This window comes from Ruditapes philippinarum, unplaced genomic scaffold, assembly GCF_026571515.1.
Source record: "Ruditapes philippinarum isolate M1 unplaced genomic scaffold, ASM2657151v2 ctg2237_1_1_1_1, whole genome shotgun sequence".
Taxonomy (NCBI): Eukaryota; Metazoa; Mollusca; class Bivalvia; order Venerida; family Veneridae; genus Ruditapes; species Ruditapes philippinarum.
Genome location: NW_026864488.1, coordinates 45,513 through 69,014, shown reverse-complemented (window position 1 = coordinate 69,014; position 23,502 = coordinate 45,513). Strand labels below are relative to the sequence as shown.

Here is a 23,502-nt window from a genome sequence, read left to right as displayed (position 1 = left end):
TAAAAATAAAAATAAACAAAACGAGTCTGCAAATTACGCCACCGCTCCCAATTGATCACCGGTGAAAAATAACATTTATAATACTGTCAGTGACTTGTCAGTCTTTGTTTTAAGATTTCTTTTTTTTTTTGTTTTCGAGTAGGATTTTAAAATATGTTTCGTCAATGAGTAGAAGAAATCAACAATTTTATAACCACAGATATGACAATTCAAATATCAAATCTAAGCTTGTTTGTCGTTAACAGTGGAATCAATTGCACCGTAATCATGTTTTCAGCGAAACAAAATCAGATAATGAAAGCAGCAAAACATACAACATATCCTCAAAGGACAAAACTTCAGAATTTTTGATTTACAAAAATGCTAATCCTTTTAGGATGATTTGTGAAGTAAGTAGCTAATGCACTGGACAACCGTTCAAGGGTCTTAGTTTCAAATACAATTTTTGTAGGTTGCCTAAAATGCTATCGGGAAAAAATGGTTATACGTTTCTTTATTTAAAGTGAGGTATTTATTTTCAGGACTAAAAAGCACCTGAAAGAAATTATAACAAAGATTCCAAAACATTAATATTAGAATTATATGTACCATATTTAAATGTAATGATCTAAAATAAAACAAGGGGGCCATTGGCCCCAATGCGCTTACCTGAGTACTAAATGCAATTGATATACAAAAGTGAAGTAACAAGGTCTTAAAAATATACAAACAGGGCTAATATTTTATGTAGTTTTAAGACAATACGCCAAGAACTTTAAAGTTATGATCAAGGTTAAAGTTTGTGGATGGGAAAAGTTTTTACTATATACATATAAGGAAAACCTATGACCCCCTGGGCGGGGCCATTTTTGACCCCAGGGCTATAATTTAATCAACTGAGGTAGAGGAACTATAGATGATATTATATACCAAATATCTTAGCTCTAAGCCTTGTACCTTCAAACAAGAAGATTTTTTAATTTTTTACTATATACATATAAGGGAAACCTATGACCCCCTGGGACGGGGTCAATTTCGACCCCGGGGCTATAATTTAAATAACTTTGGTAGAGGACCTATAGGTGATATTATTTATTAAATATCTAAGCTCTAAGCCTTGTACCTTCAGACAACAAGTTTTTTTAAAAAAAAAATTACTTTACTTAAGGAAAACCTATGACCCCCGGGACGGGTGGATTTTGACCCCAGGGATATAATTTGAACAACTTTGGTAGAGATTTATTGGTGATATCATATACAAAATATCGAAGCTCTAGGCCTTGTACTTTCAGACAAGAAGACTTTTTAAGTTTGCATTTTTGAAAACTCCTTTTCTAGCCCCGTGACCTTCTTATGCAACAGACCGGAACCATTTGAACAACTTTGGCAGGGGACAATCCAAGGATCTTCCCTGTAAAGTTTGGTTACTGTGCAGTCATTTGCTTTTGAGAAGATGTTGTTAAAAGATATTGTTGACGACGCAAGACCACGGACGTCGGACTTTGGGGGATCACAATAGCTCACCATGAGCACGTTGTGCTCTGGTGAGCTAAAAAAACAAGACTTTTGTTTCAAAATACATGGTTAAGCTTAAATAAGGAAAACAAATATGAAAAGGTAAGAATGTTATAAAGACTGTGTAATCACGTTTAATGTAAGACCGGACTTAGTTTCTCCTACTGATTATTGCAACTGATGTTATCAGTATAGATTTAAAAAAAACATTTCAAATTTGTACTTAACGTTCTCTGCTAAACATGAATTTACTTAAACATAAAATAGAAAAGTGGAATGCCTAACGAATGACCAAAAACAATTAACAATGTTGCAGGCTCGATTTGATTGCTCTGTTTATGGATGGAAGTGGTTACTGTAAACTAGCGTCAAGGACCCCTAGCACCGGCTAAAGCAAATCTTTTTGATACAAAAAATAGCATATTAGTCAGTGGGAATCACTACATAATACATTAATGGTTCATATACGAAAATGTAGGCTTAGACCCAAACAGTTTTATTCATGATGCTTTTTTAGATTATAGTTATCATTTATGTGAATGGCAAACCTCCGGTTCAGGTTTCAACATTATCACAAATTGACAGTTCCCGTAAAAAGATGTGTAATGCAATTTAGAGATACATTGTATCATTGCCATATAAATGTTTAATAGTTTGCAAACAAAACACATAAGAAAATGCATAAATCGAAACTTATCGTAAAGCATTAAAATTTTGTACATTTTATTCGAAGCTGATATATACTAAACATGGATTAAACAACAGACAAAGATCATTTCTTAATAACATCACTCTCAATTAAAATGATTTTTACCATTATTACGCTAAAACGCAATAATACAAATCACACATACCTTCACAATCAATAGATAAATGCTCACAAATTAATCTTGTCACATAGAGTAAATTATCTTAATCCTTCATATTGCAAAATAGATTTACTTCTTTATAATTTTAGTGCAAGAACTCTTTTGTTTTCCAATAACATATATCTATGCAGGCTTCACTACTATATACAAACGCATTAGCCACGATAAGTTTACGTTTTGGCATTGATGCAATCACAGATAATTGCATGACAATAAAATAATACATAAAGTAGCAATATAATGTATGACAGGGAAATTAAAATAAGGAAGTTATTCTCCTTAATATGAAAGCTAAATTTACTATTGAACTGTGTCTAGCTCATGACTATTCCACAGGAAAAGAGATACAAAACGTTTTGTGGAGAAAAAAAGCTTAATTTGTTAAGGCTTATATCTTTATCATTATCACATTAACAATGATAAATAATAAAAAAGATGATATTTTACAATGGTACAATATCCTGAGAGTAAATTTGTATTTACAATATGTTTAGAAATAGACAGTTCATCGCATTTATAGATGGAAAACATTTTTTAAAACATTTCAGATTAATATATGAAATCGAATGTTTAGTGACTATATTAAAAATACTATGACCCCATTTCCAACATCAATTTTGATTAAGCATCAAATAAATTGTAACATCTTTAAAGAAAGGAATGATATTTGTTCTTGACAAGTTGAACTAAATATTTTTATTTCCCAAGGGATGACAACACAATATATGAATATAGAATATTACTTGAGTATAAAAAAATCGTAGATATTTTTGTATATGGTTTTTGGGGATTTATTACCTTCAAAATACATTCGTGTATTCAATGAATCAATTTGTTATTGAAATACGTATGCCAATGTTTGTCACGCCAATATTTCGTGATACATTTAGATGTGGAGATGATTACGTGACTTGCGCCAGCAAGAGTATTCTTAAATGTGGATTTCTTTCAATGAAAACAGAATATGATTTCACATTAATGTTATTAATTGTAAATTGCTCTGAAAGGTACATAAATGCATAAACATGTAAACAATGGTTTCAGCGGTGGAACAAATGTCCGATAAAAGCAGTTTTATTTTGTAAAGATAACAAAAATATATAGCACACCAACTTATGCGTGTTTTTCTAAGACGCTGACAGATTTGTATATTTATTAGAGTCATATTACAAGAATAATATCCGTGTAATTAAAAAAAACAACTTAGTTTAGTTTTACTCAACCTAGATAAACACACGACGTGGTGCTGACATCGAAATTTACTAACATATCAATCATAATGTGCATTTGGTTCTGCTCAATCTACTTCCAATCAATTTGAAATAAAAAAAACACGTTCGTTTATAAATTACAGTCAAGTGTTTTATTTACCAGTTTATGCATGTTAACAAATAATGACGTAAAGACAAGATGCCTTATGTGCCCTGATACCCAGCAAAATGTGTAAACTTTCTTTAAAAAAGCAGGTCAATTTGTCGACATGATCGTTCCATGTGATAGTCACTCCCTTTTAATAATTTTTATAATTATGTTTGTTTATTCAAATAAAAATACTGTCAAATTGTTTTGAATGTCTCAGGAGTGAAAGTTTCTTAAATTCAGGAAAAAATACTTAACATACATTACCCGCAGAAAAACAAAGAAACAAAGAGAATTTTATAATATTATGAGTAGTTCGGACACGCCATTTATCCGGATATGACATAGGCATCAAGAAAACATAACTTCTGTCAAAAGTCTGTAAAAAATGTGGCGATATATCATATATCGGGTTTTTATACATGACAATCTGGATTCATAAGAAAATTTACAATCAATAATCGTCGACATGTTTCTTACTTACACGAAAACAAAAACAATAATATCACCAGAATCAGTATCCCCTCGTGACATATGCTCATTATATTGTGTCATTTTTTGTGTTTGAAGATTATTGTTTTGAAGTATCAAGGGTAAAATAACGTTTTCAATATGATATCTAAGTAAATGTGTGATATCAAATACATGTAATACATTTCAAAATTACTAGAAATTTTCGTCTTTAGCTTTTGATATATGAAAACTATAATTAAAACAAAAAGTTACACCATATCGAGCGTGTTATTTGAGAAAATCATTTTCTAGTAGTAACGGCAGCTTATTGCTGGTAACATGTTTCGAAACTTCATATTTCGAATATGTTAGGGCTCATTTGCAACTAAAACGTATACCAGTAGTTTATGAATGTGTATATTTAGTAGCCTATATCGTCATTTGTGACCTTAAAATTTAGTCTTAGATTAATGATAGTAGAGGCATGGATACCAGTTGATATAATAAAGACGCCAAAACAGGTCCTTAATAAAAAAATTCTTTTTTCTTCGTCTTTGTAATAGATTTAGTACATATTATATACGAGTCCTTAAATGTGCCAGTAGTGCTTAATTAAAATATGTCAAGCGAAACACACTGCCTAAAACGACATAGTTAAAAATCTAATATATTTATATTAGCCAAAGATTAAAGTTCACAGATAGTTACACTATCGATAGCCCAGAAGCATGTTTGGCAACTTTAAGGAACAGCAATATTTCTATGTGATATGTAACTGAGATAATCAAGAAAAAAATATTCATTCTTCCTGCATAAATGTTACATAATTTGTCTATGCGAATTTATGAAACTAATTAGATCTATGTGTATATAGTTTTGAAGTACTCTTTAAAAGTTGTACTCGATTTTCAACATTAAAACAATTTGTTAATGGTGAAAGAATTGGTTCGAAGTATTATATTTATTACATAAAGATTGTAATATTAATCATTTGATTAAAAAATTGTTTGAAGAATGCGCATTGCCTATACATCTATTGTTTCATATGAACAAATAATGCAATTCTATCTAAAGAGATAAATCATTTATGCCTTTGAACTAATATAATTACCTGATACCACTGCATTGTTTAAAACAGATAAAGAAATATGATATACAGATTAGACAATTATTCCGGTAATGTCTTTGTTATTTGAAACAGATAGGAAAATAATTATGACAAATTGACTAGACGATAATTCAAGCAATATAGTATTAATAAATTTAAAAATAAATTGAATATGCAAGCATTCAATGACATCATAACTGATTAATTCAATATGGCAAAGAATAGATTAAATATATTGTTAAACAATCGTTTCTTGTAAGAATTTAAATGCATTATGATAAATATGTAATTTTAAGTACAAGTAAAACACCCAGTTTAATAATTTTTTGTTTTGTTTTTAACAACTGACAGATACACCTAAAAAATCGTCGACATTTTGTTTTGATTATCAAAAAAGGCAAACATATTGACATTAATCTTTTTGTTGTAAACAAACTAAATGTTTCAGTGATCTTTAAGTCTTCTTTCAATTAAAAGAATGCTCTAACGTAGTCAATTTATAGATTTATTTGATATTATTTGGTACAGAATACACAATTATTTGTTCTTGACAAAATGTACACTACAATGAGGTTGACCCCCATTGGGAGTATCCATTAAGCATGTGATATACTCAAGATAGAAAACCTTACTCGGTTAAGATACCTTTAATTACATACTATTAGGTCAATGTAGTGGCTATTTTTACATTATCTGAATAAATGTAATATTATAGAGTGCATGTGTTTTGAAACTTAACTGCAAGGTTAATATTTTATATTAAAAGCACTTTTGTCGAGTTTCATTTTGTAGATTTGTATTTCAAAGTTGTAAAATTATTCTACGTATTTGGCAACGAAAAGATTTGTAAATTTGTTTTCTCTTTACATGTAGATTATCTTATTATATACCTTATTCGATCCTTTCTCTTTGTTTTTGTTTCTTGACACTTGCACCAATTCCCTCATTACTCGAATTGTTATTTAGGTATATGCTTGTGGGTGTAATTACAAAATGCAATGTAACTAAACAAAAACGAGTCAGTAAATTAAGCCACCGCGCGCTTCCAATTGGCCACCGGTGAAAAATTACATTTATAACATTGTCAGTGACTTGTCAGTCAAGGGCAACTTATGAGGCAATATACAGTAACACTTATCGATAATTCTTTAATTAGTGATTTATTATTTGTAATAAAACAATATAGATAATTGCAGTATCGATCTACATTACCTTTATAGAGATATATTGCTTAGTGCTATTTATCCTATAATTTCCATTCTCCTAATCAACAATATTCTAAAACGGAAACCCCGGACCACCTTAATAAATGTAAAACTGACAGCAAGACTTTTACATGCATATTTCGTTCATCATGTTCAGCATTTTCATAACATTTTACAAATACAATACTAGCAATCATTTTTATCAATCATTGTTATAAACTGATTCTAATGTCACTCACAAACTTGACCTCATTTATACTTAACTAGCAAGGTTGTTTTAAGATTTCTTTTGTTTTGTTTTCGAGTAGGATTTTAAAATATGTTTTGTCAATGAGTAGAAGAAATCAACACTTTTATAACCACAGATATGACAATTCAAATATAAAATCTAAGCTTGTTTGTCGTTAACAGTGGAATCAATTGCACTGTAATCATGTTTTCAGCGAAACAAAATCAGATAATGGAAGCAGCAAAACATACAACATATCCTCAAAGGACAACACTTAAGAATTTTTGTTTTACAAAAATGCTAATCCTTTTAGGATAATTTGTGAAGTAAGTAACTAATGCACTGGACACCCGTTCAAAGGTCTTAGTTTCAAATACAGTTTATTGTAGATTGCCTAAAATGCTTTCGGGAAAAGGTGGTTTTAAAGTTTGGAATTTTCAGAACTTAAAAGTAACTGAATGAAATTATAACAAAGTTTCCAAAACATTTATATCATAACTATATACAACATCTTAAATGTAATGATCTGAAAGGACGATTTCTGTTTCCAAATACATGGTAAAGGGTAAATAAGGAAGACAAATATGAAAATGTCAAATCGTTGTAAAGACTAAGCAATCAGGTTTAACGCAAGACAAAAATTGGTTTATCCTTTTGATTATTGCAACTGATAAAGAAACATTTCAAATTTAAGTAAACGTTCTCCGAATATACATACACATCACATATAAGAGAAAAATGGAAAACCTAACAACTGTCCCAAAAACAATTTTAAGTGTTCCAGGCTCGATTTGATTGAACCTGTTTATTGATGAGGGTGGAAATTGCAAGCCATCGTCTAGGCTTAAGCAGAATTTATATTTATACACAAACTCACAAAATAACACATCAGTCTGTTAGAATCACTACATAATATATTTTACGTTGCGAAGAAATGTAGACTTGGGCCTAAAATGTATTATTTATGTAGTATTTTAGCTTTTAGTTATCATTATATTTATGGCAAACATTAAGTTAAGATTGCAACATTATTACCAATAAATAGTTCGTGTAATTTAATATATATGGCAGTTATGATTTATATTGTTACAATAACATTGTCATGTGAAATATTCAATAATTCGCCTGCACTACATCAGAAAATATGTAAATCTTAACTTATCGCACAGCATTAAAGTTTTGTACATTTAACTCGATGGTAATATATATTATGATGCAACGATTAAACTCTGTTTGACAACAGAAAAAAGTCAGTTCTAAATATTATCAATCGACAGTTAGAAGTTTAGTATATTAATTCGTTAAAACACAAATATACAAATCATAAATACCTTCACCATCAATAGATAAGAGCTCATAAATTAATCTTGTCACATATAGCGAATTGTCTTAATCCTTCATACGTTATAGTTGTAGTACAAGAACTCTTTTGTTTTCCAATAACATATATCTATGCAGGCTTCACTACTATATACAAACGCATTAACCACGATAAGACAACTTTGGAGAACTATAAAATATCTGAATGACTGGGGAATTGACGTTTTGGCATTGATGCAATCACAGATAATTGCATGACAATAAAATAATACATAAAGTAGCAATATAATGTATGACAGGGAAATCAAAATAAGGATGTCTCTATTCTTAATAAGAAGAGCAAATATAATATTGATTTGTGTATAGTCCATGACAATTCATATCATACTTTCATTGGTAAAAAGATACAAAACGTTTTGTAATGTACACATTCATAACATAATTAATTTATCCTAATACCCTTATGCTCAATACGAAAACATTGATTAATAATCAGCAAAGGGATATTTTACAAATCTATAATATTCCGAGGGTAGGTTTATGTTTACGATATGCCTTGAAATGGCAAATTAATCACAAACGTTGTTGGAAATTATTTAAAATATCGTTTCCGATCATATGAATTTCCAACCGAATATTTAGAGAAAATATTAAGAAGAAATATACTATGACCTTTTTTTCAACACCAAATTTGATTGAGCGTCAAATAGATTGTCAATGTCATGACAGAACTAGGAGGGTTTTTTCTTGACTTCCGTGCTCAATTAAATATTTCTATTTCCCAAGGGAAGAAAGAGCAATATATGAATACTGAATGGTACTTGAATGGTTTTAATATGAAATGAAACCCAACACACATGTTTATTTGGATATGATTTATTACTTTAGAAATATATTCAGAAAATCAATTTATTTTGGAAATATGTATGTCAATGTCTTCTTCTGCTTAAAAAGCTGCTTAAGGGAACATTTATTTTAGAGTTACAACGTATTCAATAAATACATGACAATGATTTGAACATTTTGTTCGTTTCATTTGCTTTTTTTACATTTTGCTTCTTTTCTTTTTTTCCCTCTCTCATATCATGAATAAATAAATTCAAATTTCAAAGATATGATAACATTCAAACATTTGTGTCTAGACGACAAACAATGATTTGGAAAATAGATGATTTTATAAATTAAGCTCACACTTTTTTTGTAAAATCTCATACCAATTTATATTAACATGTCTGGAAGAGTTGATGCTATGTGTTAAAATGTGATAAATATAAAATTAATATGCTTTCACAAAACATAAACTTCCAATAAAAAATAAAAATAATGTATTTGTGATTTACAATGATTGAACCTGCTTTTTAGCGTATCTCAATTGGCAAACAATTGGTAAGCAATTATTCAGACAGTTTGGAAAAAGGTAGAAACTTAAAACTTTGATTCAGTATAGATTATTCTAAAACTAGAATGCTTTTCAATGTGTCGTTCAGTGTATAAAGTCATAAGAGGTGCAGTATTTTGCAAAAAAGTTCATGTTTTATAATAAAAGAGTGTTTTATTATATTTCTGAGAAATAACAGACAGTCGGACAGCATCGAATCTCAATTTTTTTCATCTAATGAGTAAGCTTGGAGTACATTATTCAAATATACATTCACTGCAGTAGAGAATAAACCCAAAAGCAACACTTTGGTGAGTCTACACAGACTGGGCGTTATTCCATTCCCTGAAAATTTACGATAAAAGAAGGTTTCCCGTTATAAAAGAAATACTATTCGATCATTTGTGATATTTCATTGAAATTTGACATATTTTCATTGACGCATTTCAGGCGATATTGCGTGACAAATTTAGATGTTGAGAGGGTTGCGTGACTTTCCCCGGCATGAGTATTCTTAACTGTGGATTTCTTTTTATGAAAAAAGCTATAATTGCATATAAATGTTGTTATGTTAAAAATTAAATTGCCTTGAAAGATACAAAAATGTATGCATAAACGTACAATGACTTAATGACAGTGGGACAAATGTTCGATAAAAAGCACTCTGATTTAGACGATAATTTATTTAATAAAAACATATTGCACTACGATTTACACGTGTTATTTTGTTTGGTCCTTACAGTATAAAACATCAATTTTATATTGATAAGAATCATAATAACAAAAATAGCATCCGTGTTAATTGATACAAAAAACAAAACTGAATTTAATTTTAACTTAACCGGGATGAACAAACGACGCCGTGTTGCGGTCATATTTTTGTATCTCATCAATCATAATGCGCCTGGCTTGCATCTGCTTTATCTACTTCTAAACAATTTGAAAATTAAAAAAAAATAAAAAAATGTTACGATGGTTTCTTTAACCATCCGACCTTCTTTAAACACTTTTACGACATTTTCTTCTCAGTAATTCGGACATGCAAAATATTCGGATAAGGAAAAGACAAAACGAAAACATTAATACTGTCACAAGTATGCACGACCGGAAGTTAAGCAGACGATATATTATATATTAGCTCTTCAAAAAGGACAAACTGGTTTCTTCAGACGATACGATTTACAATCAATAATAGTCGGCTTGTTTACGTAATTGACTTACACAAAATCGTCTTCCGAAATATAATCCAATGATTAACAAATGTCTAAAATCGACTATCAAAGGCTTGATATTAAATTTCAAAGGCCTTTGTTTATGACAATTATGAAATATCAGAACAAAGTAGTTGCATTTTTATAGCATTATCTTGTCCCAAATAATACGTGGTGGAATAGTATCCCTACATATGTAACAGTAAATATGTCATTTCTTCTACAGTCGAAGGACTGGTCGCCAATTAAAATTGAGATATGAAATAAAAAATCAAGTTTTTAACCTCAGATCCCCTTTCAAAATTCCATTTTATTTAGTTCAGACCATTGTTTTCTCGTTTAGGGCACACGCATTCTTTTACTTGGGAACCATACGCCGCTTTTCATGGAATGACATTTCTGTGTCACATTGAAGGTTCCATGGTGACCGCCGTATGAAAGCAGCTGCGGATGTTTAAAAATTTCGCCATTTTTGTGACTGTTTAAATGTTGAATTATGCTTAAGGTTGTGCTAGGGGGCGTGCCTGCAAATTTTTACAATTTTGCCGTGTTGGACTTTCTGTAGGGATTCTGTTTTTCTCTATTTCATTGTCACATCCGTGTTGTTAGTGCGTGTTGCGGCTGTAGAATGTCTCCCCGTGCATTTAATCAATGATGTTATATTTTCGATCCTTGAAGATCGTACAGCACGACATAATTACTGTGTCTACATTTTAGATGGTATTTTAAGTTTCTTGTATTTGGCCTTTTTCAACTTGGGTGGTTCCAGTATTCCTACTTGAATACTGTATAATCACCCTTAGGATATGTTGTCTGCTTTTTAAATTTGTCTTTTGACGTCTTGTCTGTGATATGCAGGCTTCATAACCTCAGATCCCCTTTCAAAATTCCATTTTATTTAGTTCAGCCCATTGTTTTCTCGTTTAGGGCACACGCATTCTTTTACTTGGGGACCATACGCCGCTTTTCATGGAATGACATTTCTGTGTCACATTGAAGGTTCCATGGTGACCGCCGTATGAAAGCAGCTGCGGATGTTTAAAACTTTCGCCATTTTTGTGTTTAAATGTTGAATTCTGCTTAAGCCGGTGCTAGGGGGCGTGGACGGTGGCTTGCACTTTCCAATACCGTCCATGAACAGGCTCAATCAAAGCTAGCCTGCACCATTTTACAATTTTGCCGTGTTGAGCATTCTTTAGGGATTCTGTTTTTCTCTATTTTATTGTACATGAAACTGTTTCTTATGTCCTTTCTGCCATGAATTTGAACATTCCAAAAGAAGGTTATACAACCAATGATACATGTAAAAGCTTAAGTTTAAAGTTCAGGAAAATCGGCAATGGCAATCCAGTGAAGGATTTGATAATCTTAAAATGTTAAATAGGAACGGCAAATTAAAAAAAATATCTTTAGTTAATTTCCCTGTGGAAATAATTAAGAGAAAATGCATAATCCTTGAACTAGTTACAAATATTGAGCAGTATTAAGGTGTGGGTGTTACACAAACAATTGTTGCTCGATGTCTGTATATTGCCAATGTACTTAAAACTGCGGCAATTCAAAATTAAAGTTACATTATGCTCATATTTTCAAAGGCAAGTTGAGCTGAACTGACTATATATTTCAAAAGATTGACTGTTAAAGTGGAGATTGACCAACAGTTCATATTGGAAAAAGTTTAGGGTAAAATTTTAATCTGCCTAATATACAATAAGACTGCAACACTCTTTTTATGAAATGAACGTTAAAGGTAAATTTACGAAACATTTGTTTAGATCCATGCGTTGTTTACTGTTAATGTGAAATAAATTTTTATATTAAAAGGAATTATGGCAAAAAGAAAGCTTATTTTGTCATTCACCTGTTCACTTATTTATACCCTTGGATGGGCATAATGCCACTTTAAGATATTTAAGATAATAAATATGAAGTTGAATTTAAGCAATATTTTTATCTAACAAAAATGTAAGAAACAATTATCAAAGTAGTATAAGCATAACAAATTTATGTAACCCAGTGATAAGATAATGCGTTTACCGAACAAACTCTTTTTACTATTCAAATGCATCACTATTAAGATAATGCATAAAGATAATAGAGTAATTCATACAGGTATGCAAAACACCTGTCTATAATATTTTTGCTTTCAATGGAAAACTGATAAACTATCATAATAAAATTCATTATGGTAATCTTTATTTCTCTATGAATATCCAAGAAGATAAATTTACTGATACTAACGTTTGAAAATGTGCAAAAAATCAATTTAGTTTGCTTTTTGTGAAACAAAAAAAAGATTATATAATCTCAAAACGTTATTTTTGAAGATGGGCGGACAGCATTGCATACAAAATCACTGATAGTTGAATACGCACTGACGATTTCCAAAAGATGTACAATACATTGATTGGTGGAAACCCACGGTAAGATTATCTATTAAGAACATGTTAAACCAATCCATCAGTTACAGTATCATTTTTCAATAGTTTCAATAAAGGATCTCACTGCAGGTTTTAGAATTGTAAAAGATTGCATTCGAGAACTAAAAAATATACGTAATTGACATTATAGCATCGATGCAATCACGGATGAAAATAAAGGTAATATAAAAGAGGGGAAAAAATCCTTAATCATGACGCGTTGTGCCTTAAGCAGGTCATATATGTTGTACGTATTCATAATCCGAGTCTGCAATTCTCTTTTAATTTTGATGTGAGTAATGCTTCCGAGGGATCACTTTGTTTCCAGATGCAATCACAGATTAAAGCATAACAATAAAGTTAATATAAAAGAGGGAAAGATAATTTTTAATCTGGATGTGATGTGCCTTAAGCAGGTCATAATTATTTCAGATTATATTTTCACAGCTTAATTATTATCCAAAACGTTTAATGTCACAAAAAGACGACAAACGATGTTTTGGTGAGGCAAATGTACTTAATCTAAGACACAAAAATAATGCGCATTAATCGGCAATAAAGTTTTCGACAAGTGTGAAAGAAATATTTTATCACACTAAAAGATTAAAAAAAAACATTTCTAAGCACATCCCGAAAGGACTGTTTGTTGCTTAAAAGATTCCATGCAAGAAGAAAAAATTAGGTCAGGACCATTGTCAATAACAATTTTGAATAAGTGTCAAATACTTTCTTGACGATATTAACTATGACACTTTTGACGTTTTTTTATTTGACTTCTGTGCTCAGCTAAGAGTTTTATTTCCCTCGGGAAGACAGACACTGTGTGGATGTTAAATGTAATGTCAAAGGATTAATATCTTCAGAAACCGTGTGTATACTTAACTATGCTTTCCTTGAATTTCTTTCTCCTGCAGTAACAGTAGCAATACAGCAAAGGAATTGTGTTATAGAAATATATATTCCAGGTTCAATTAAGTGATATTATTTATCGGAGTCATTACTTCAAAGTTAAAACGTATAAAATAAGAGAAGACATTAATGTTGTTATATATTTTGGTCTTTTCAGAACATTTTGTTTTCCGTCTGTATTTATCCAACTTATAATTTTACAAACATTCAATCTATTATCTAACAATAGCGTCTAGACATCAAAGACAGAATTGTACAGAATTGATGATTGTGTGCACTGAATTTATACCATCTTTGTAATAACTCTCAAAGATAATTTTACACGTCTGGCAAATTGGCGTGCCCCTATGTGCCTAAATATGATAAATATATGCTTTCACAATATATTATGTTCTACCATGTTATAAGATGTCTAGCAAAAACGTAAACACGAGAATTTATGTCTGCATTTTGATGCATATTCTAAACTAAAAATTATTTATCCGTTTGAGTAGAAAGGAATTGGATATGCAAAAAGACAAAACGGCTTTACACAGGGTAGTAATTCATTATGGCATACGAGAGAGTTTTATTTATACCAACGTGTGTTATGTGTGCTTTACTGTATTCCCCGAGGCTATCACTGTGGATTGTGTGAACATTACTTTATTCCCTGAGGCTATCACCGTGGGTTGTGTGAGCACGACTGTATTCCTTGAGGCAATCACCATGTGTTGTGTGTGCATTACTGTATTCCCTAAGGCTTTCATCGTGGGTTATGTGGTTATTACTGTATTCCCTTAGGCTATCACCGTGGGTTGTGTGAGTTTTACTGTATTGCATAGGGCTGTCACCGTAGATTGTGTGAGCTTGAGTGTATTCCCTGAGGCTATCACCGTGGTTTATGTGAACATTATTGTATTCCGTGATGCTATCACCTTGGGTTATGTGAGCATAACTGTATTTCCAAAAGCTATCACCGTGGGTTATGTGAGCATAACTGTATTCTCTAAGGCTTTATCACCGTGGGTTATGTGAGCTTTTCTGTATTCCCTGAGGCTATCACCGTGGGTTGTGTGAGCTTTACTGTATTCCCTAAGGCTATCACCGTGGGTTATGTGAGCATTACTGTATTCCCTAAGGCTATCACCGTGGGTTGTGTGAGCATTACTGTATTCCCTAAGGCTATCACCGTGGGTTATGTGAGCATTACTGTATTCCCTGAGGCTATCACCGTGGGTTATGTGAGCATTATTGTATTTCCTGAGGCTATCATCTTGTGTTATGTGAGCATTTCTGTATTTCCAAAGGCTATCACCGTGGGATATGTGAGCATAACTGTATTCTCTAAGGCTTTATCAACGTGGGTAATGTGAGCTGTTCTGTATTCCCTTAGGCTATCACCGTGGGTTGTGTGAGCTTTACTGTATTCCCCTGAGGCTATCACCGTGGGTTGTGTGAGCATTACTGTATTCCCTAAAGCTATCACCCTGGGTTATGTGAGCTTTACAGTATACTCTAAGGCTATCACCGTGGGTTGTGTGAGATTTACTTTATTTCCAGAAGCAATCACCATGAGTTCCTCAATTTGAGGTTAGAACTTTTAGATAGGGCAATCGCCGGGGGATGTGCGAGTTTTACTGTATTCGCTGAGGCTATAAATTGAGTTCATTTGAGATAAGAACTATTCGATAGGGCTATCTCCGTGGGTTGTGTGAGCTTTACTTATTACATGAAATATCTTCATGGAATACAGTAAAGCTCGCATGGGCTCATTGAACGTGGGCTCATTTGAGATAAGACATATTATCAATTCAAGCTCTACTCTTGGTGGGAAGGCTTATCACTTTCGGTTTCTATAGGTTCATAATGTAAGCCGGTTGGATGTCTCTTTCGTTCAGCATTTTGATTTAGTATATGACTTATTCTTGATTTTAAATATCTGAGACATAATATCTAAAAGGTCATTTGAGTTATATAACGCAAGGCTACGTTCAATTAAGACACGTTTAATAACTTCTCGTTTTACATAATTATAATAATGTTTAAAAAGAGGAGATGTTTTTTTTCTGCTTCTTTGATGATAATAGAAACATCCTCATTTGAAAGGGAAATAAAACTTGCTTTACTTTTGATATTGCTTATGATCGCCATATTGTTATTAACGCTTTTCAGGGGGAAATTGCGTGACAAACTGTGATCATATTATATTAAAAGTATATTTTTTACGTGACTGGAACCAAAGTAAGTATACTTAAATGTGTTTTGTTATGAAAAATGCTTATAATTTTTCCATAGAAAAGTAAATTGTTCTGAAAGGTCATTTTACATTATGAACTGTTATAACATGAGGTCAAAACGGTACAAATAATTATGTCAGAGTAAAACACCGTTTAGTTAACAAATTTAAAGATGACCTACATTGTATACAATGGTATCTCATTGATCGACTTTATTTTTAACCAAAATTGTTTGGGTTTTTTCCGCACTGACTTAACTCGTATGTTTTTAAAACATAGATCTGTAATTTTTTCAAATGACATTATGACCGATTAAGTGTAATTGGTCAGTGAACTGTAAAAAATAAAGATAGCGTGACTGTTAGCAATAATACATGTATGTTCAATTTTAAATTTTACTGTGAAAAAAATAATCCACATGGCCAACGGGATTTCCTACAATTTTTTTTCACTGACAGAATGTATTGGTTACTGTAATGCTTCATTCTTAAAAAAAGAGTCGGGCAGCCTTATTATAATTCGTGCAGTTTTATTATGTATCAACGTAGTAATCATAATCATGATCAATTATTATTGAATCATTATCATAAAAGCCAATCTATTGAACAATATTTCTAATTAAACTGTACTTGACGATAGACAAATCAGCATAGTATCACTTTTTTGTTGAAGTTATTTTATCAATTAGCTTCCTTTAGTTATATGTATCCAGGAATGATATAATTGTAGTCTTGATAAGTCCATTACAGATCGCCTTCGCATTACTTTTTTTTTTTAAAAAAAATGTAAAAAATCGCAGGTTTTTTGTTAACTAATTTGAATCTTATTTACTTGCTTTTGTAAAACTGTTCCCAACTTTATTTAATAATTAAAAAAAGCTTAAGGTTTTAAAACTCTGATAACGCATGTAGGCGTTACAATGGAATTATTTAACACCAAGTCAATCCTTTGTCATGCTTTTTACCATATTAAAATCACCATCCTTTAGTACATGCAAAACATTACTTTAAATTATTTAAATTATACACGTGAATACAAAATTTCTCAAGACATTGATTTAATTCTTTAAAATATTCCAGCCAAGTATTCTTTATTTGCGTAAGAATATATATTCTTCTCACACAGACCCGTGCGTTCTGAGGCCACAAGAGAAAAAAAACCCACCTGACTCTAAATGCAAAAGTCACCGAGTTTTTTTTTATTACAGCAACAACATTTTAGAGTTAATATATTATTAGGAAGAACCGTCGATTCAACGTTTTTACACGTGTGCCCTATTTTACTGACAATTGCAATAAAAATGAAATCTGATTTTTACGACAGTCTTGTCTGAGTAATTCGGACACGCCAAATATCCGGATAAGAACTAGACTCAAAGAAAGCATTAATACTGTCACAAGTATCCACGACCGGTAGTTAAGCAGACGATATATCATATATCAGCTCTTTAAGCATGACAAACTGGATTCATCAGACGATTTACAATCAATAATAGTCGGCTTGTTTCTTTTGTAACACGAAAACGATAATATATATATAAAATAAACAGAAACGCTATATAGCTGTTTTGCAAATGTAAAATGTCTGCACGCAAATAAAATTATAAGGAATAAGTATAAAAATAATCGCGAGGAATATTATGAAGAGTGAAAACTTTGTAATACCCCCCCCCCACCCCCAAGACAGTATGGGTTGAAGGGTTCCAGTCACATTCTAAAAGGCTTATATCGCATTCATATCTAGAGGTGAACTATTTAAGGCACGAACGGCAGCTTAGTGGCATTTTTGTTAAGCCACTGTATTGTTATGTTACGTTTACACTCTCTGAATACTTACGATGTTCATTTTTTTATAGAAATATACATTACTTGTAAAAAGTTAAAAGTGTAATTTTTAATCACAAATAATAGTTGTGTCGTTATAGCTAAGTGCATTTACGAATCAACTAATATTAGAAACCAATAGGAGTTAACCCATTACTGCACTTAGGTGACAATATCACATGAAACGTAATTATTGCATCCTTCTTTAATTTTATTTTAAATTGGTTTTTTAACATTATTTTCATATGTTTGAAAGGTTATTTAATATACAATCATATGAAAAATAAAAATACATAAAATCACATCTAAACGTACATCATTGCATAGAAGTACTTCATGTAGAAATACTTAACGAGTGTTTAAATTTTAAATCGATCAGAATGAGAAGCTGTTAAAAATGAATGTTTACGAATCTGCCATATGTTAGCAAAGAGAAGTAACTGCATGTAGCACAATCGATTAGTCACAAACAGAGTTAGCTTTCCTTAGATGAAGCCTAACGAAATCACCGTGATTAGCGTTGGAGTTTACAACCTTTCAGATTAAAAAATCGCTGATCTATAAAAAAAAAGACATAATGACATGTAAATGTGAGTCGAGCATCGCAAATGAAGTCTTTTAGTTTAATGTTGTGTATTCTTCGTCAAAATGTCAGTCTTTTTGCAACCAAAACATAACCTAGCAAGATAATATTTAATGGCATGCGTAATGAGTAATATAGTCCATACGAATCTTAGTTTATCATCTATAATACGTGCTCCTTTGTAGTTAAAACTATTATATGTACTCATGAAATTCCATACAAATGTTAATCAGCCTAAATTCATATTAATTTGGTTTGTTTGAGAGTGACACGTTTTCAACAACAATAATTAAAGCTAGAAAAAAGCTCGAGTCATATTTGCACTTCAAGGGCATATAACGACTTTGTAGTTACATGTATACTGGCGTTAGAAAACCTTAGATAGCTCTCCGAGGGGTCCATACTCTCGTAGCCTGAAAGGGCGAATCGACCCTCATTAAGCCTAGATTACACAGATGGCTCTCCGTGAATTTCTTTCGAGACCTGAGTACAACCCCATAAGTTACCTGGCCTGGTTCCTCACATGAAAAGGTTCATTGTCCCTGGCAGGATTCGAACCACGGCGGTGAATGACATGTGAAGGACTAGATATAATCCTGGACAGGTAATATGCGACCTAAAACCTGCTATATTTAGAATCCGAGTACATACAAATAAATCACAGAAAAAAAGAAATTTGTGCTTTAAACGTCAGCAGACATTATAGAATTTGCATAATTGTAACTAGACATACAAAAGGCGCATACACAAAACAATCAGGTAAACCTAACGCACGAGATAAATTAAAAAACAGAATATAACTCTATACGTTTCTTTTAAAAACGCACGATGCTAATCCGTTCCTAAAAGCAATCAAGTTTTAATATATTGCGTTAGAATTGAGCAACATAAGTTATTACGTACATTGTACGTATTTTTCCAAAGGAAGTATATTTATAAGAAATAAAAAAAGTGTTCAATTGCAAAAGCACGAGTCCAAACACTAAATGTTTTACAGAAGATCATCAGTGTAACACTTGCTTATTTGTCTTCTAGACTTCAAAGAAGAATAAAAAACGTGCTATGCCCAAAACGTGATGACAGATGCGTACTCTTATATTTCAAAGCGTTTTAACATTATAATTATCAAACTGAACCCGTGCACTCGTCTCATATTCAAAATGTGTGGTTTATCATAAATAATGGGAATTATTCTTGTTTAATTTTTCAACTCGCTGATGGATATTTATTCATGATAAGGAATAAAAGTGTGAATTATGAAAATATTTTACCGAGAGTTTCTTACAAAGAAATAATTTAGTGTGATGTTTTGTCTGGGAAAATAAGAGAAACACATAGTGCTTTATATGAAACATAAAAACTGCAGGTTAACAGAAAGTGTGTTTTTCGTGCGTTGCGTATCATCTGATTTTACGTTCAACTTGATAATCTTGTGTTAACAAAATAAGGCGTTTTTTTTCTGAGTGCATTCTGGAGCACAAAGATTGCATATGAAATGCACACTTTTCTTTCCATTCTTTATATAAATCTGACTTACATTTTCGATTCTGCAATGAACTTAGATTTATATATCTACATATACATGTTATCATGATTTAGTCTTGATAATCATTTTCTATGTCTCTTTTCCATAAAAATTAAACAAAAGGAACACAAACAAACAACAACAAAAAATAAAAGTCAAAACTAAAGAACTAAAATCAATGAAAAAAAAAACACCGAAAGCCCACAAAACAATACAAAACTGGAACAAAACAAACCAAACAAAATTACGAAACAAAACATTCCAACTGGAAAAAATGTTTGAAAAAAAATTTTGGTTTTTTTTAAAACCCCGTTTTTTTTGGTTTTTTATGATAGGGGTACAATAAATATTAATAATCAATTTTAAAAACCCAAAACTGGCCAAAAGGGCCGAAAACAGACAAAAGGGTACCCCAAGGGAACGAAAAAATAAAAAAGGCAATACAGCCTTATTCCCAAATGAACAAACTTTTTTGCATTGCTTTTTTCCTTTCCCAAACAACTTTTGAACTAAAAACACGGAAAAGGGTAAAATTTAAAACCAAAAAAGGGACCCAACGTACTGAAAAAATTTAATTCAATTTTTGGGGGTTTTAAAAAGTTATAAAAGAAAACTTTTTTTTAATTAACCCTGAATAATTATTTGAAAATTTAAAATAAATAAACTGGGTTTTTAAAAAAATGGAAAGATGAAGGGTTTATTTATTTTTTAATAGCTTTAGTATTCATCTACATTTTTGGATATATTTTCCTTTCATTTCGGGAAAGGGTTTTCAATAATATACTGTTCGTATATATTTATCAGATATCTTAAGAAAAACAGATTGACTATTTCCATTCTATCATATAAAAAACTACAAAAAAACCAGTTCATTAATCGGTCAATTGGCGTAATTTGCTTTGGGGCTTGACTTGAAACCCATGTGCTTAGAGTATTGATTTAAGATAGCAATTAATAATTTGGATTATTTGCTTTGATGGGTTTTTTTCGTCATTTATAGGTGGGTGATCTTAAGTTGTGTAAGCTAATAATATATTGTCTATGGAAGTGGAAATATACACGTTTTTGTTTTTGCATTCAATTTATTTCTAATATTGAAAATTAACTCTTTTAAAAACCGAGTGTTATTCTGGGACCTAAAGGAACATCTCTTAACCTCACCTATTATGTTATCAGCTTTGCAATTTGTATATACAGTGTATGTCGGCACGGCAATTATAACTTAATGTAGCGGTTGTCATTTTCAATACATATAGCCAAAGTGGACCATTAACGCTGAATTAGTATTTGTAAGTTATATGAGGTTAATTATAAAATTTATTCGATATTAATAAAGCATGGGGAAATAATGGTTGTTACATATTGTTGCCGGCCCAGTCTGGGTCATTTAATATTACGTTAAGTCATTTACATGGAATGTACGTAAGTGCCATTTGAAATGAGTAAATTACATTCTTTGTTCACTTCACTATAATCTTTTTTCAAATACATTTTCAAAATTGTCAAAAAAATTAACAATGTATCTTAAGGCATGCTGCTAAAATACGGTCAGTTATCAAATAAATCTAATTTACGGGATTCATATACATGTATTCATATACATGTATATATAAACCTATAAAATAAATGATATATATAACAGTTTAAAAATGAGATATCTCGAAAACAATAAATATTTGTTATAATATACAAATATATATTTACTTACACTACTTTAGTTGATTTATACAGGTAAATATATAAACATTGTATATTAAACATTAAAGGATATAACCTTTTTCTGATACTTTAAGTGTACTATAAAATATGACATTGTTGTATAACCATACATTGTATCTCTTTGTAGTTTTACAACCAACTTGTATATCATATTTTATCATGCTTGTATATCATATTTACTTCGTTACATGAAAGAGTATTTAAAGATTAAGTTAAGAGATAATAACTGACATATATACCTTCGGACTGGGCTATATAACACCGTAACCACAATGCGTTTAAACATATATTGTACGGTTGTACGATTTTCAATTTTAACCTCGTTAAAGTTTAACATTTAGGCGTTTTAATATAAAATGATATAAAGCTGGAAATTGTTTATAAACATTGATTTAAAGACATGACAGCTGATTCACGATATCGACATTAAAATGTTCTAAAAATAGAAACTGTACTCACATTCCCATGATTCTGTCCGATCGTTTAGTACTTCCTCAATTCGTTAAAGATTTTACACATCCCAGATTCAATGTCAGTCTCAAAGCTTTATTCTGTTTTTTTTCCAGATTAGCAAAAGAATATTCTGCAAAGCAGTCTTATCGTAAATTTGCATGCGAATACGTGAGGTTTTTATATTCAAGCATGGCGAATGGGTATTCTGTTATACACTGCACTATATTGTATACTTTGTTTACATGTCTAAAAATAGAACTACCACATACGCTCAGACGCTTGTATGAAAATACCAATATTGCTGTAAATAAAATAGCGCACTATTCTTGTACAATATTCAACACATAATCTATATAAATCGCCATTATAGAAACAATGGTTCTGAAACGTATTCATCCACACTAATTTATTTACTCTTATTTATTAGTCTTCCACTTTATTCTCTCACTGTACGGTCATTTTCTGTGTGCGGTCGGCTATTTTATCGATTTATAGCGAAATACATTTAAATAGCTTAAAGGAATCAATCTGTTATCTTGTAAACATCATTCTTTCATCAGTATAACCAATTATACGCCTGGGAAACGTATATTAACATCTTATACAAGATCTTAATAGAAAAGAGAAGCTTTCTTAATAGGTTTGTTAATGTAAAGTGTGTTGATTTATTAAACTGTTTAATTAAGTTTGTGTATATTTATCATCAATTAATCACTGCGGTATAAACATTATACGTATTTACACGACCAGTTTTCGTAATGCTTTTTACTGGAGTATTGCATTTCTACTTAAATATTTATTTAAAATGATTTTTAAAAAATTTATTGAAAAAGCCATAAAAATTAATGCTTTACTTTTGTATGTAAGATATCCAATAATATTTAGGGTAAAATAAAAAGCTATTTTCAACAAAAAATTGTGAAAAGGGTTTAATAAAAAAAAATTTAATAGTAAAAGGGGTATTTTATTTAATTGGGTTTTAAAGTAGTATTGTTGTTTTTTAGAAGTGGTAGAGTGAGTAGTAGTAGTAGTAATTATAATAATAGTAATAATAATAGTAATAATAACAAAACAACAAAAACACTAAAAAACACTAAAACATTAAAAACTCAAATTATTAAAACTAATATGGCATGCTAATGGCATGCATTCAAGAATGTTTTTATTATTACTTCTCAAAACAACGGGCAATTATCAAAAAATGTATCCTTATTTTGAACAGATT

General features: G+C 30.8%; 1 protein-coding gene across 2 annotated transcripts in view; it reads right to left on the bottom strand.

Annotated features, from left to right (window-relative positions):
* LOC132725779 (soluble guanylate cyclase 88E-like) overlaps positions 1-22,508 on the bottom strand; it is a 74,997-nt gene extending 52,489 nt beyond the window's left edge. The window contains exon 1 of one of the 2 annotated variants that reach the window (XM_060710958.1): positions 22,284-22,508. In XM_060710958.1, the coding sequence (XP_060566941.1) occupies positions 22,284-22,291 (8 nt within the window). In that variant the 5' untranslated portion in view covers positions 22,292-22,508. Of the gene's footprint in view, positions 1-8,048; positions 8,072-22,283 lie in introns of those variants that run through there. The other variant, XM_060710962.1, reaches the window with a different exon arrangement.
* Positions 22,509-23,502: the final 994 nt, after the last annotated feature.